Genomic DNA, 13,716 nt, shown 5'->3' with positions numbered 1-13,716 from the left:
CAGAACACCACCCCTGCTTCTTATCCAACCCTCATCACATCCCTTTCAATTCAGAAAAATGGTCTTCAAGGTCGCTGGTGAGCTCGCAACTCTCCCCCGATGTTAATGATACTCAAACATCGAGTTTAGATGCTTCTCTCGCTGCGTTTGGTCGCAAGGAGATCGAAATCGCAGAGGTAAAGTTATATCGATCAGTCTGGCTGCGGTCTTTGAGATTGACCTTTTCTCGCATTGTTAGGGCGAGATGCCTGGTCTTATGTACCTCAGGAAGAAGGTATATTCCATTAATGTCCATATAATATAGTCAGTCCGCTGATGACTTTTTTTTCATGATAGCACGCTGCTGCTCAGCCCTTGAAGGGTGCTCGTATCGCCGGATGCCTCCACATGTATGTCTTGAACTGCACGGCAATAACAATAGCACTGACTATGGTATCTCTATAGGACCATCCAAACCGCCGTCCTCATTGAGACTTTGACCGCTCTCGGTGCCGAGGTTACCTGGTCGTCCTGCGTACGTGTTTGGACCACATGCAAAAAAGAGACGGCCAAGCTTATCTCCTATCCCATTCAGAATATCTTCTCCACCCAAGACCATGCCGCTGCTGCGTACGTACATTCTTTTGATCTATCATTCCTTGCCGCTCACACGTTGCTAAATATAGCATCGCTGCGACCGGTGTCCCCGTCTTCGCCTGGAAGGGTGAGACCGAGGAGGAGTACAACTGGTGCATCGAGCAAACCATTGCTGGCTTCGAGGGTGGCAAGCCCCTTAACATGATCCTCGACGACGGAGGTGACCTCACCACCATTGTCCACGAGAAGTTCCCACAGTACCTCCAGGGTATGTTTCTCATCCTGTTCCAAGTTTTTTCTCTGAGCTTATGAACCACTAGGCATCAACGGTGTTTCTGAGGAAACTACCACTGGTGTTCACCACCTGTACAAGGCTTTCCGTGATGGCAAGCTTAAGATCCCCGCCATTAACGTCAACGACTCCGTCACCAAGTCCAAGTTTGACAACTACTACGGCTGCCGCGAATCTCTCGTCGATGGTATCAAGCGTGCCACTGACGTCATGCTTGCTGGCAAGGTTGCCGTCGTTGCTGGCTATGGAGATGTTGGCAAAGGGGTATGTAAAACTCGCGCAAGATTTTCTCTGGCTGCCTTGCTGATGAATATTTCAAGTGCGCCGAGTCCCTCAAGTCTTACGGTGCCCGCGTCCTCATCACCGAAATCGACCCCATCAACGCTCTCCAAGCTGCCATGGCCGGTTACGAGGTCACCACCATGGAGGATGCTGCTCACCGCTCCAACGTCTTCGTTACCACCACTGGTAACAGGGACATCATCACTGGTGCTCACTTCTCCGTCATGCCCGAAGATGCCATTGTTTGCAAGCAAGTCCTTTACAACATGCTGTAATCGACTTTTTCTAACCAATTACTCTCTAGCATTGGTCACTTTGACGTTGAAATCGACGTCGCCTGGTTGAAGGCCAACGCCAAGTCTGTCTCCAACGTTAAGCCCCAAGTCGACCGCTTCACCATGCCCAACGGCCGCCACATCATTCTCCTTGCTGAGGGTCGTCTTGTCAACCTCGGATGCGCCACTGGCCACCCCTCCTTCGTCATGTCCTGCTCCTTCGCCAACCAGGTCTTGGCCCAGATTGCCCTCTGGACCACCCCTGAGAAGTTCCCTCTTGGCGTCCACATCCTCCCCAAGGACCTCGACGAGGAAGTTGCCCGTGCCCATCTCGCCCAGCTCAACGTCAAGTTGACCACTCTCAGCGAGACCCAGTCCAAGTACCTCGATATCCCTGTCAATGGCCCTTACAAGCCTGTGCGTTTTACTTTTTTTTTATGGGCGGGATTGACCTCTGACGCTCACTTTCCGCAGTCGCACTACCGCTACTAATTGAGTAGCAAGGTGCCCGTAGTCATCGACGGCCTCAACGAGCCCTCGCCAATCAGACGGGAGAATGGGATCTTCAACGTCCTAATGAGTGGATGTTTACGTGATTCGTTCAGAAGAGTCGTTATTTAATGATGCTCTCGGTCGGAGGCAGGGACACTGCATCAGTCTTAACACACTGAAAGGAGGTCTGGGGTTCGACGCTGTGTGGGCTAGTTTGTTGTTTATAGTCGGCACCCTGGAAATTCTGTACGCGGTGATGTATGAGTAGGAGGGCCTCAACGCCTTGAAAAAAAAATCTATCATTTGGACGACTACATACAGCTTGTGTCAATGTGTGTTCAGAAAACAGTGTTCTTGCCAAGTTGTTCTGAATGTGCCTTTGTCACGTTACATAATTGTTCAATGAACGCCCATAAGCGTGGCGGTGTGTAGCGGGGTTTGAAAGTTGATATAATAAGGCGAGTGATGGGGCGTTGATTTTCTTCACCCAACTCTCAAAGGTGAGACTTACCATCATCGGCGGTCCTCCACGTCGCTGACCTCCACCGACAGCCTTCGAAAAAAAAACATATAAAACCCTTATATCCACGAGCGGTTGCATACTTGTGTAAGTGTTTCACCAGACAATTCAATCTTGCGCATTCTTACACCTCCAAAGCCAAAAAAAAAAAGTCCAAAAAGCAGTAACGACCTCCCAAACCCAGAAAAAAAATCCAAACAATCATGTCTTCTCCCTCTGTCGCCCAGCCTGAGCCCGTTCATCAAGTTCTTTCGCCCGAGCCGCCTGTCCTGGCGGCACCAGCTCCCTACACTCTCCCAACCCCCGGTGCAGCCCCGTCTGCGTCGCTTTATGTTGGAGAGCTCGATCCTACCGTCTCTGAAGCTATGCTTTTTGAGATGTTCAACCTGATTGGCCCTGTTGCGAGGTGCGCACGGACGTATTTTTATACCACTTCATCACTCACTCAGCTCCACTTGCTTCTAGCATCCGAGTCTGCCGGGATGCTGTTACACGCCGCTCTCTCGGATATGCTTACGTCAACTACCTCAACACCAATGATGGTATGTCTTTTGAATCTGCTAAAGCCTTTCAGTTGGCTCATCGTTGTTTAGGCGAGCGTGCTCTGGAGCAGCTCAATTACTCGTTGATCAAGAACCGTGCATGGTCCGTATCCCGCCTTTTGTTGTTCAGGGAACGCTTCCTTATCAGTCCTTCCCATTGTTAGCCGGATCATGTGGTCCCAGCGTGACCCTGCCCTTCGCAAAACTGGTCAAGGCAACATCTTCATTAAGAATTTGGACGAGCTTATTGACAACAAGGTACTCGCCCAATCTACTTATTTCTTCCACGCCCAGAATTCACACATGATTTAGGCACTGCATGACACTTTTGCTGCCTTTGGCAACGTCCTCTCTTGCAAGGTTGCCACGGACGAGCAAGGTCGCTCCAAGGGCTACGGTTTTGTCCATTATGAAACTGCTGAATCGGCCGATAACGCGATCAAGGCTGTCAACGGCATGCTTCTCAATGACAAGAAGGTTTATGTTGGCCATCATATCTCACGCAAGGTTTGTCGTTCAGTATAATGGACTCCAGTGTCATCAACTAAGTACGATTTCAGGAACGTCAATCCAAGCTTGATGAGATGAAATCTCAATTTACAAACCTTTATGTCAAGAACATCGATCAGGAGATGAGCCAGGACGAATTTGAAAAACTCTTCTCCAATTTCGGCAAAGTCACGTCGGCTCTGCTGTCCGTTGACGAAGAGGGCAAGAGCAAGGGCTTTGGTTTTGTCAATTATGAAAACCATGAAGAGGCCCAGAAGGCCGTCGATGAGCTCCACGACTCCGAGCATTATGGCAAGAAGCTCTTTGTTTCCCGTGCGCAGAAGAAGGCCGAGCGTGAGGAGGAGCTCCGTAGGTCATACGAGCAAGCCAAGATGGAGAAGTTGAGCAAGTACCAGGGCGTGAATCTCTACATCAAGAACTTGGAGGATGATGTTGACGATGAGAAGCTTCGCGTCGAGTTCGAGCCTTTCGGCACCGTCACCAGCTGCAAGGTCATGTGCGACGAGAAGGGTACCTCCAAAGGTTTCGGCTTTGTCTGCTTCTCGTTGCCGGATGAAGCTACTAAAGCTGTGGCTGAAATGAACAACAAGATGATCGGCAGCAAGCCGTTGTACGTTTCCATTGCCCAGCGCCGTGAAGATCGTCGCCAGCAACTTGAGAGCCAGATCGCACAACGCAACCAGATCAGGATGCAACAGGCTCAAGCTGCGGGTCTGCCTGGCGGTTATATCAATGGTCCCATGTATTACCCACCTGGCCCTGGTTTCCCTCAAGGTCGGGGTATGATGGGTTACGGCCAGCCAGGCATGCTGCCTCCTCGTCCCCGTTACGGACCTGGTGGTCAGGTTGCTGGTATGCCGGTTCCTGCCCCATATGGTCAAGGTCCTCCCCAAGGTTATATGCCTGGTTACCCTGGCCGTGCGCCCCCGCGACCTCCCGTCGCTCGTGGACCTGGCGGCTCTCCTACTCATCCCAACGTCCCGATGCCCCGTGCCAATGGACCTCCCCCTCCCAACGGTGTTGCTCCACCACGTGGCCCAATTCCCCAGGGACCCCCTCCCGCCAGTCGTGCGCCCCCCGCCGCTGCACCCATCAACCGTGCTCCCCCTCCTCCTCAGCAAGGCGTACGCGTTCCTGTTCAGCAACGCCCGACTGGTCCCCCTCCTACTTCCGCTCCTGTCGCTCCTCCTCAGGGTGTTGTTGGCGCCGCTCCAGACGTACCTATCATCACTCCCGCGCAATTGGCTGCTGCGTCCCCAATGGAGCAGAAGCAGATGCTCGGCGAAGTGATCTACATGAGGATCGCCAAGTAAGTTTTTATAATCATCTCCTTACACCACTCAACGCTGATCTTTTGCTTTCCTTAGCTCTCAACCCGATCTCGCTGGAAAGATCACCGGCATGCTGCTTGAGATGGACAACGTCGAGCTTCTTCATCTGGTGGAGTCCCCCGACGCCATGAACGCCAAAGTCAACGAGGCGCTCGCCGTTCTCCAGGAGTTCACCTCCAACCCGAAGGACGACGCTTAAGTTGTGGCTCCATCGCATTGCTCCAATTCCATTTCGTCTGTTCGTTCTTTTATGATTCATGACCTATGCTTTTTTATGCCGCCTTTATGCGATTGATTGGCTCTTGTATTGCTCGCTCACATCGATGAAAACGTTGCTTTGGACGGGGTTTCGGGGTTTTTGTTTTTTAGATACTAGTAGCTTGCAACCGCTTCGTGTGTTTTAACCCTTTGAGAATATAAAGTTGGTCTTTTGAATGTGTGGGCTGGACACTAAGGATGTTGTCGAAGGATCACTCTAAATCTTTCATCGTATCTTCCAACCATGAAGAAGGTATTGACCTCACAACCAACTTCAAGTTATCCGCGGTGATCCTCTCTCCCGATTCAATGCACGGGAGACTTGTCTCATCATGACGACGTTGTTCAACGCGTTCTCGGTCACAGCTGTGATGCATGTGATGATCAGCTTTTGTAAAACCTGCACAAAGTAGCGGCTGCTCGAGCCTGGGAATATCTATTCTCTCGAAATGGACACGTCTCGCTCTCAGGCAGTTTTGAACCGGTACGCTGGAAATTCAGAGCTGAGCACCAAGAATGCTGGTGAGCAACCATCACATATCTACGATCGTTGTTCATAACACAACTCCCACTGTAATTGTAGATCCAAGTAATTGGGAGTGGGATAACACAAAATGGGTTTTGGCCGACACACACCTTGGCAGGATATAAAAAGGGACTGGTATGGAGAGAAGGAGCAATCTGTGTCCCCATCCCTTTCGCTTCCGCTTCTTGAGCTTGAACCTCCAACAATACTTGTGCGCGACTGCTACGTGACGACTTTCGATCGTATCTGGGCAAAAGCATTTCAATCGGAGGGTAAGAATGGAACCATCTTATCTGGCCAGCCTGGGACTGGTGGGTGTTTGTCTTTCTATTCCACCGGAAATATAATGCGTTGTTTTCAAGGAAAAACACTGTTCCTCTACTACCTTCTTGTCCGTCTTCTGCAGCAAAAGCAAAAGGTACTATTCTCCCCGGACGGCGAAGTGCTTTACCTCTTCAACGACGATCACGTCTACGAATCAAGCACATCCGAAATTAAAACTTCAAGACATCTACCAAAATCTAAATCGACCTCTAAGATTTTTTTATGGTCTCTATTTGATATTGAAGAGGCCATGGAGCCAAAGGGATTCCTTACCCGCCGGCCATGTTTGCCAGTGCAAGCAACATCACCAGACCCCAGCCAATATAAGACTTGGCGGGAAGAGAGATATCCTCTTCTCACCGCATTGCCCCTATGGACCGACAAGGAGTTGTTGGCAGGGTGTGTCCTATCAATCCTATATATTCGGTTAGGTCTGAAAGTGCTCTACAAGGTTACCGTTCCAGGATGAATACCCAGCTCTGATGGAAGCACTTCAGGCAAATACACTTGAGGAGCTTGATCTTCAGCTATCTCGGTTCTCTGGTGTATTTGAAGTTCTCCAAGAATATCAAGAGGACGAGAAATTGCTGCCACCTGCTCAGGCCCTGACGCTCCTCTTGGAGAATGCGATACATCACTTTGGACACTCAGCTCGTGATGTTTACATGGGATTGTTTGACTACAGGAGATCCCTCAATCTTCACAAAGGTGCCTTTCATATCACATACGAGAAACTGCGAGAAGCTGTAGCCGCCCTTGCACACGGTGAAACACCCTACAGTATCTCAGACCTAATTCTCTCCGTCAGCCCAGCCTTTTCGGGGGCTCTTGATGATGTCAGCTGGAAGGTGGATTTCAAGTCTGACTGGGTTGCCAAATGTGTCGATGAACAATTGGGTGCTGTTGAAGACACCACTACGTATCAGCAAGTTGACCTTCTTCAAGGGATACCGGGAGCAGCTTGCATTGTAGGACGGTTTTTGAGCTAATACCTCTCACTTTAGCCCTTCCTCCACCTCCTCCCATAGCATACAATTCATAAGAGTTGAGCGTGCGATGAAATTCAATGACATTGTGGACCTGTCTTTGTTTCAAAGTCCCCGCCCATATCTACAGGATGGTAACCGCCTCACAGCATTGCAAGAGTATGAGACTTCGACGCCTGGATGCAACAGAACAGCTGTCACGACGGGGTTTGATGAAAGAGAAACGGTGTTTTGAAATTACGATGCAAGTCAACGCGAGTCGTCGAGGAGAGCACTGTTAAACCAAGGTTCTCATCTTCAGTTGAGTGTGTTACCTGAAGAAAGCTGGATGTGGTTGAAGTACAGCTTTGAACGTTCCTCCCGAGTAATGAAAGTCGTTAAGTCAACTGGGCGGGAGTATACCCTGTCAAGCGCTCGAAGTAGTCAACCTTGTAATGAAGGTCAATTTGCGGACGAACAATATTGAATTGAACAAAACATACATAGTCCAATGAAACCAACACCGGCCCTGAGCGGCGAAGTAGCCATTGATGCCGCATGTAAATTCTGGCGTGTGTGAGCAGAATGTATGTACTTAAGGCAAAACCCTGCAAAAACTTTTGGTCAATCGTGTCACTGCGTCATTCCATGCCATAAATGGCCGTCCTCAAGGCAAAACGCAGTGAATAACCCCTGATCGCGAGGCGCTTGATCAGTCGCTATTTACCCGCAATGCTTGGGTACTCCTCACCTCTGACGGCTGGTAAGCGCTCGTTAAGTGATCGATATCGGAGGCTCTAATCGACGGTACTTACCCACAAGCGTCCACTTGTGAAACGCAAGCAGACAACAGTGAGTGTAAACTTATTCCTCCAGAGGGTTGGTATGCACCCATACGCTCACGCTCTGGGAAACTTGATCCCCTTCGTTTGAAGCCGGGGTTGCGCCATACTCATATCTCGACTCCTGACTGTACAATCTGGCCAGCGCAATAACGGCAGAAACTTGCTAGGTTGGAACTTACCGCATTATGGCCAACCCCTGGAAACACCGGAACCAATTGCTTGTGGGCAGAAGAAACGTAGTGACTTCCCAGGTTACCCCAGCATGCGCCTTGCTCGTGGCGGTCATTTGTGACCACTAGGAATGCATAAATGAGACCCACGACAGAATGAAAGCGCGGTCCTGCGCGCTTTCCTCATAACAACAGCCCCGCCCCGAAAAATCGACCATAATTCCTTAGCAATCATGAAGCCGGCTCCGTGAGTGTTTTTTTCCGACGCCTGAGCTGCTTCTCATTTGGACATACTTTACCAGTCTCGTTTGTACGTCATTTTCGAATACCAAGATGTATGTGGAGGCTTTGTCGCCTGTCGAGTTCCCTAGGATGTAAGCGTACCATTTGGCTACTCAGTAGACGGGACTGACCTCGTATTTCATGGCGCAGCGCCGTATCATCTTTGAAGGCAGGGAATGTCATGACGACAAGGGGGAGTTTTACTGTTATACTCGTTGGTGCGTCCCGCTTTCATGATCGGATCTTCCAACCCAGTCTCTTATTGTTGCAATGAAAAGGCGAGACCGGAACTGGCAAGACCAGTTTCCTATCTCTCCTTGTCAACGTACTGGCAGGCAAAACACCAAGCAGCTACAACCTGGAACCGTACGATGTGACCAACGAGTACGGTGGACCACAAAAGCACAGCCAAACGAAGGCCGCCAAGGTCTACAAATTCACGAGCTTGAATGGCGTTGACATCACCGTGCTCGACACCCCTGGCCTCGCCGACACGCGGGGTCTTGAGAAAGACAACGAACATAAAGAGAGCATCACCACCGCTATTGGGGAAAATATCCCGGAAGTGACGGCGGTGATCATTCTGGCCAATGGCACCAACCCACGCCTTGGGGTTGCCACTGACTATACCATCACTACACTTTCTTCCATCTTCCCTCGGACTCTTGCCGAGAACATCGGGATTTTGTTCACCAATGTCTCGAATCCTCTCTCCTGGAACTTTGAACTTGACACGCTGCCCGATGAGTTGCGACGCGCCAAAAGTTTTTTAATCGATAACCCCCTTGGGATGCAGAAGAAGTACCTGAAGGATTGTGGGAAACTCGACCAGAACAAGATAAAAAAGTTCAAAAATTTAACCATCAAACGGCGGTGGAAACGCTGGCAGAGATCTTTGACTGGTTTGACGGTCTTGAATCTCAGGCTACGACGGAGATTACGTCGCTCTACAACAAATCGATCGAAATCGAGCACAAAATCAACGGCACGTTGGCCAGCATGACGCAGTGCGCCGAAAAGGTGGACAGTTAAGTTAGTCACCTTGGCTCATTAGTAATGGGCCACCCTGCCCTGACAATCCATCAAATGGTAAGGGCCTAGCTGGACAGCCGGTTTGATTACCGGACCCCCATTGTCAAAGGGGCGGCCGGACCCTGAACAAACCTTCAGTAACTATGCGCAGGCCGTCAGTAACAATGACCCAGACGATTGGAGCGGCTGGCACGTACTTTGTCCGCCATATCCCCCGCGGGGCTGCGGTCCGCCGGGGCATTTGGTATGCCGGCGGCGATCATCTGCCCTCCGCTGGGGCGTTTTGTGTGCAAGCGGCGATCATCATGTATATGCCGAACTACTTGTACAAGTCACCCATCATAAGTAAGAAGTCCTCCCTTGCCGAATAGATCTCATTCTTCAGCTCGTTCAAAACCTCTAAGACACACTCAGAATCCAGTAAGCCCTCTACTGCATAATGCCTCATTAACTCCATGGCTTGAACTGGGTCACGATTGCGGGAGGAAAGAACGTTGACACAGTTAATCCACTTGTCAAGTTCGCCGCTTCTAAGAAAATGCTTTCTGAGGTTAGTAACCGAAGATAAGACAAAAACCATGACCAACCTTATTCCTAGGAAAGTCTAGTTTTTCATCAGTCCAATCTTCTCTTGTCATCTCCTCTTTGACGCTAGGGTGTGTTCCCTTCCTGGGAGGGTTGGAGGCAGATGGCGGCAGACCTGCATAGCTTAGGGCCGATTTTGCCTTGCGGAGGGGACGGTCCAAGTTCATAGCAGGTGGAGTGGTGGATGTAAGACCAGAGGAGCGTGCCTTGTGGAGTGGCCGATCCAAATTCAATTGAACTGCAGGCGGCGAACCAGTGAGATCTACAACATCTGTGGCGGTTAACAGTGATGCCGCCGGAGAGGCGTGCGGACGTTCCAAGTTGAAAGAAGTGGGTGGAAGAGCATGTGAAAGTGTTGGACTATCTGACGGTTCAATCTTGACTTTGATTGTTCTTGCGGGTCGGTCCAAATTGAAGCCCAATTGAGTGGCAGGCGGCGAACAAGTGAGATCTACGACATCTGCGGCGAACATTGATGCCGCCGGAGAATGGTGTGGACGTTCCAAGTTGAAATGAGTGGGTGGAACAGCATGTGAAAGCGGTGGATTATCTGAAGGTTCAATCTTGACTTTGATTGTTCTTGCAGGTCGATCCAAATTGAAGCCCACTTTGGTGGTGATAGGGTGAGAACCGACCGGCGGCGAGGCCTCAAGCACTGCGGAGTCTTGATGGAGAGTTGCACGTGAGGGTGGAGAAAGAGCATCCATGGATCTGATTACAGCTTCAATATGTACATAAAATCAATAGAATGAGTTGTTTGCTTACGGAGGCCTAAGAGGACGATCCAACTTTAAGTTGCGGACATCCTGCGATGTTGGAGGTTGGCGAAGAGAGAAATCATAGTCAACTGGAGGAGGTTTTCGTCCTGGACGGTCGAGGTTAAACGTAGATGGGGCAGGGCGTTCAAGGTTTAACTCTGGCGAAATGCGACCTTCCAAGCTGGTATCGTTCCTGTGGGTCGATTCACCCGGCGGTCGCATTGGGCGGTCAAGATTCAAGGGAGGGGCTGCCGGCGGTCGCATTGGGCGGTCAAGATTTAAGGAAGGGGTCGCCGGCGGTCGAACAGGGCGATCGAGGTTTAATACGGAGTGACGATCGATAGGATGCAATTCCTGATTGAGCTGCTCAGTCGTTGGCTTCTGAACACGAGCAGGATGGTCAAGGTTGAAACTAGGGAGATCCTTTGTCACCGATGGTCGTTTAACTGGCCGATCTAGATTGATCGGAGGGTTGGGATGCGGGGCATGTTCATTGTTTGTTGTATGATCGTTGCGGATGGGACGATCAAGATTGAACGACATAACTGCTGGGAATGGTAAGACATCAGCTATAAGAGCATTCACAAGATTGCTGGGTTGACGCACAGGATGCCTCGCTTTCCGGCGGGGGGTTGCTTGCGGCGTTCCCAGGCGGAGGGTTGCTCGCGGCGGTCCCACGTCCTGGACGCTCCAGATTAATCTCCACTTGGTGCCGCTGCGGGCGCGTCAAATTTAGCGGTCTTGGTTCTGCGAGGTGGACAATCAGTTTCTGTATGGATGGTAAGATAGCCGCAGAACATACCTTCATTGGGGGTGGAAGCAGTCTTTGAGGACATTGTGGCTTGAGCACAGGAACGAGCTGATTGAAGGAAGGAGATCGGACAAGATAAAGACTAGATTACTGCGGTGTGTTGTTGTTTGACTCAAAGCCCATAGTGCGGTGTGTTGTTGTTTGCGCTCAATGGTCACATGATCGCGTGACCATGTTGAAAACTTTGTTTGAAGTTCGTTTACACGCCGCCCATCCACTACCTCTTTACATTTCTCACCACACACCACGCCATGCCAGCCAGCTTCGTTCCACGCACCGCCACCCTCGACGCAGCGATCGAGAAGTTTCACAATGCCTTCGTAAACATGTTGGTGGGGAAGACGGATGGGGCGAAGTTTGTGAACAAGTCCGATATGTTCGTGGTGTTGAAGGCCGCGGTGAGTAACGAGTTTCTTTGCATGCAGCGAAGTACTGATGAGACTGTTATGCTACAGCATGAAGTTAACAACGAGCTCGCGAGATGCGATGTGGAGACGCCCACCTTCGACCCCCTCCTCGCCGAATTGAAGAACATGATGCCGCTGTACGAGCACCCATCTGGCAACGTCCCTTCCAAGAAGTTTGTCAGTCTTGCCCGACAGTGCATCCCCCCATCCATCGCGCGGAGGCTTGATCTCCCTCCTACAACGGACCTTGAGCTCATCACTGGCGGCATGACGAAACCCAAGGACTCGACCGCTAAAACCGCCACCACGAAGCCCGTCACCGCCAAAACCACCACCGCCAATCCTCCTGCGACGACCAAGCCTGCGACCAAGCCAGACGTCGCCACCAAACGAACGACCGCCACCGCAGCGAAAAGTACGAACGCCGCCGGAGCAAAGGTTACGAACGCCGCCGGGGGGAAGAAAGTTAACGCCGCCGGGGTGAAGTCCATCCCCATGATCGAAGCTCGGAATGTGGTGAGGAAAGCCGTCACCTACCTCTCGGTGGATGAGGACGAGAGTAGTGGAGAGGAAAAGCAGGAAGAGGAAGAGGAGAGTGGACAGGAAGAGGAGGAGGAAGAGGAAGCGGAAGTTGTGAGTGCGAGGCCCACACGTCGAAGGGTGGTGAAGAGCGCGGCAATTTCTCGGCAGATCACTTGAAGCAGAAGAATCCATTGGATGATGTACCATTGACAAACGGGGAGGGTATGATGACCAATCAAGCTAGATATAAAGCATATCTGGCACATCCGGTGCCAATACGCCAAGTAAGTGTGGTGTATTTGATGGCCGGCGGGGATTCAGGCCGGCGGTGGAATTCATTGCGAGGCCGGCGGCTAACTACATTGTTTGACAGACAAAGTCAACATGCAGCAATCACCAGGCGGTGAATAATGCAAGTCAAAATCATGCGGGATGTGACGCTACTGGTATCGCCGCTTTTGCTTGTGCTCGTTCTGGTGCCTTCATCCCGGGAAGTGTGGTTGACTTTCAGAAGGGGGAGAGGCAGATGAACATTGACTATGCATTATGCGAAGCCCTTAAAACCATGGCCGTGGAAGATGGGGCTAAGGTCATGGTCATTTATGATGTCATGTGCCAATACCACATTCATCTCTGGGAAAGAATCAACCAAAATCCATTTCTTTCCTTGCCAGAAAAGGTCCAGTTATTCATGGCTATTGGGCTCTTTCATGTCCATGGCCATCAAGACTCGTGCCTCTTCCGATTTGCAACTTCTTTTATTCCAGGTGCAGGAATGGTTGATGGAGAGATCTTGGAGTCTTTGTGGGCACAGCTGAATGACATATCACGAAGCACTCGAAGTTCAACTCTGGCTCACAGGACGGAGGTTTTGGATGACCACATGAACTACAGCAACTGGAATAAGATGGTCAACATTGTCTCTTTTGTCATCACGAAATTTAACAAGTCCGTGATTGGATTGGTGGATAGCAAAGATTATTTCGACCGATTAAAGACTTCAGCTCTGGCCAACGACATTGACAACTGGACAAACGAGATTCGGAGAGCAGAGTGGGAACGGGAAAGAGAAAACCTGGAGGCCATGGATATAATGGCACCGGTCCGACCGAAGAATGAGGAAGGCATGTATATGTTTTCAAGTCTTTGTGATTTAACATCGTGGCCGCCGGCGGGCACCTTCGTCAACCGAAGACTGCACCCCGGCGGCCATGGGAACTGACAATCTCTCTATAGCCTTGAAGACGACTGCTGATGTGCAACTCACTTTAATGGAACAAGAGACGATGTCTAGGGGAGAAGCAGGTCAGACTTCTTGGATTGCTACAGGTCTCAAAATTGAGGAAACACAGTAAGTCCAGGTCTCAGAATTGAGCAATCGCCTCAAATACTTTAACTCTTTTCAATAGGA

The 13,716-nt window shown here is 50.6% G+C and overlaps 4 protein-coding genes across 4 annotated transcripts; 3 read left to right on the top strand and 1 right to left on the bottom strand.

Moving 5' to 3' along the window:
• The first annotated feature begins 23 nt into the window (after positions 1-23).
• LACBIDRAFT_318390 (uncharacterized protein) lies at positions 24-2,289 on the top strand. The gene is made up of 11 exons (XM_001879563.1): positions 24-77; positions 130-176; positions 239-274; positions 337-389; positions 445-514; positions 575-609; positions 666-844; positions 897-1,132; positions 1,189-1,400; positions 1,455-1,842; positions 1,900-2,289. The coding sequence occupies exons 1-11, from the start codon at positions 59-61 to the stop codon at positions 1,915-1,917; spliced, it is 1,293 nt and encodes a 430-aa protein (XP_001879598.1). The 5' UTR covers positions 24-58; the 3' UTR covers positions 1,918-2,289.
• Positions 2,290-5,692: 3,403 nt separating this feature from the next.
• LACBIDRAFT_318388 (uncharacterized protein) lies at positions 5,693-6,917 on the top strand (the record flags this gene model as incomplete). Its single annotated transcript, XM_001879562.1, has 3 exons — positions 5,693-5,915; positions 5,967-6,327; positions 6,380-6,917. The coding sequence occupies 3 exons, from the start codon at positions 5,693-5,695 to the stop codon at positions 6,915-6,917; spliced, it is 1,122 nt and encodes a 373-aa protein (XP_001879597.1).
• Positions 6,918-8,141: 1,224 nt separating this feature from the next.
• Positions 8,142-9,193, top strand: LACBIDRAFT_318387 (uncharacterized protein; the record flags this gene model as incomplete). The annotated part of the gene is made up of 4 exons (XM_001879561.1): positions 8,142-8,155; positions 8,211-8,282; positions 8,341-8,408; positions 8,469-9,193. The coding sequence occupies 4 exons, from the start codon at positions 8,142-8,144 to the stop codon at positions 9,191-9,193; spliced, it is 879 nt and encodes a 292-aa protein (XP_001879596.1).
• Positions 9,194-9,773: 580 nt separating this feature from the next.
• Positions 9,774-11,401, bottom strand: LACBIDRAFT_325903 (uncharacterized protein; the record flags this gene model as incomplete). Its single annotated transcript, XM_001879330.1, has 4 exons — positions 9,774-10,518; positions 10,573-11,134; positions 11,172-11,312; positions 11,368-11,401. 4 exons carry the CDS (start codon positions 11,399-11,401, stop codon positions 9,774-9,776), a joined length of 1,482 nt encoding a protein of 493 aa, XP_001879365.1.
• Positions 11,402-13,716: the final 2,315 nt, after the last annotated feature.

The sequence above is a fragment of the Laccaria bicolor genome, genomic scaffold (assembly GCF_000143565.1).
Source record: "Laccaria bicolor S238N-H82 LACBIscaffold_8 genomic scaffold, whole genome shotgun sequence".
NCBI classification, from domain to species: Eukaryota; Fungi; Basidiomycota; class Agaricomycetes; order Agaricales; family Hydnangiaceae; genus Laccaria; species Laccaria bicolor.
This window is presented reverse-complemented; position numbering and strand designations above follow the sequence as displayed.

Coding starts and splice junctions, on each gene's coding strand:
- LACBIDRAFT_318390 (XM_001879563.1), top strand. Junction 515..574: donor AGGTTACCTGGTCGTCCTGC/GTACGTGTTTGG, acceptor TATCCCATTCAG/AATATCTTCTCCACCCAAGA. Junction 1,401..1,454: donor GAAGATGCCATTGTTTGCAA/GCAAGTCCTTTA, acceptor ATTACTCTCTAG/CATTGGTCACTTTGACGTTG.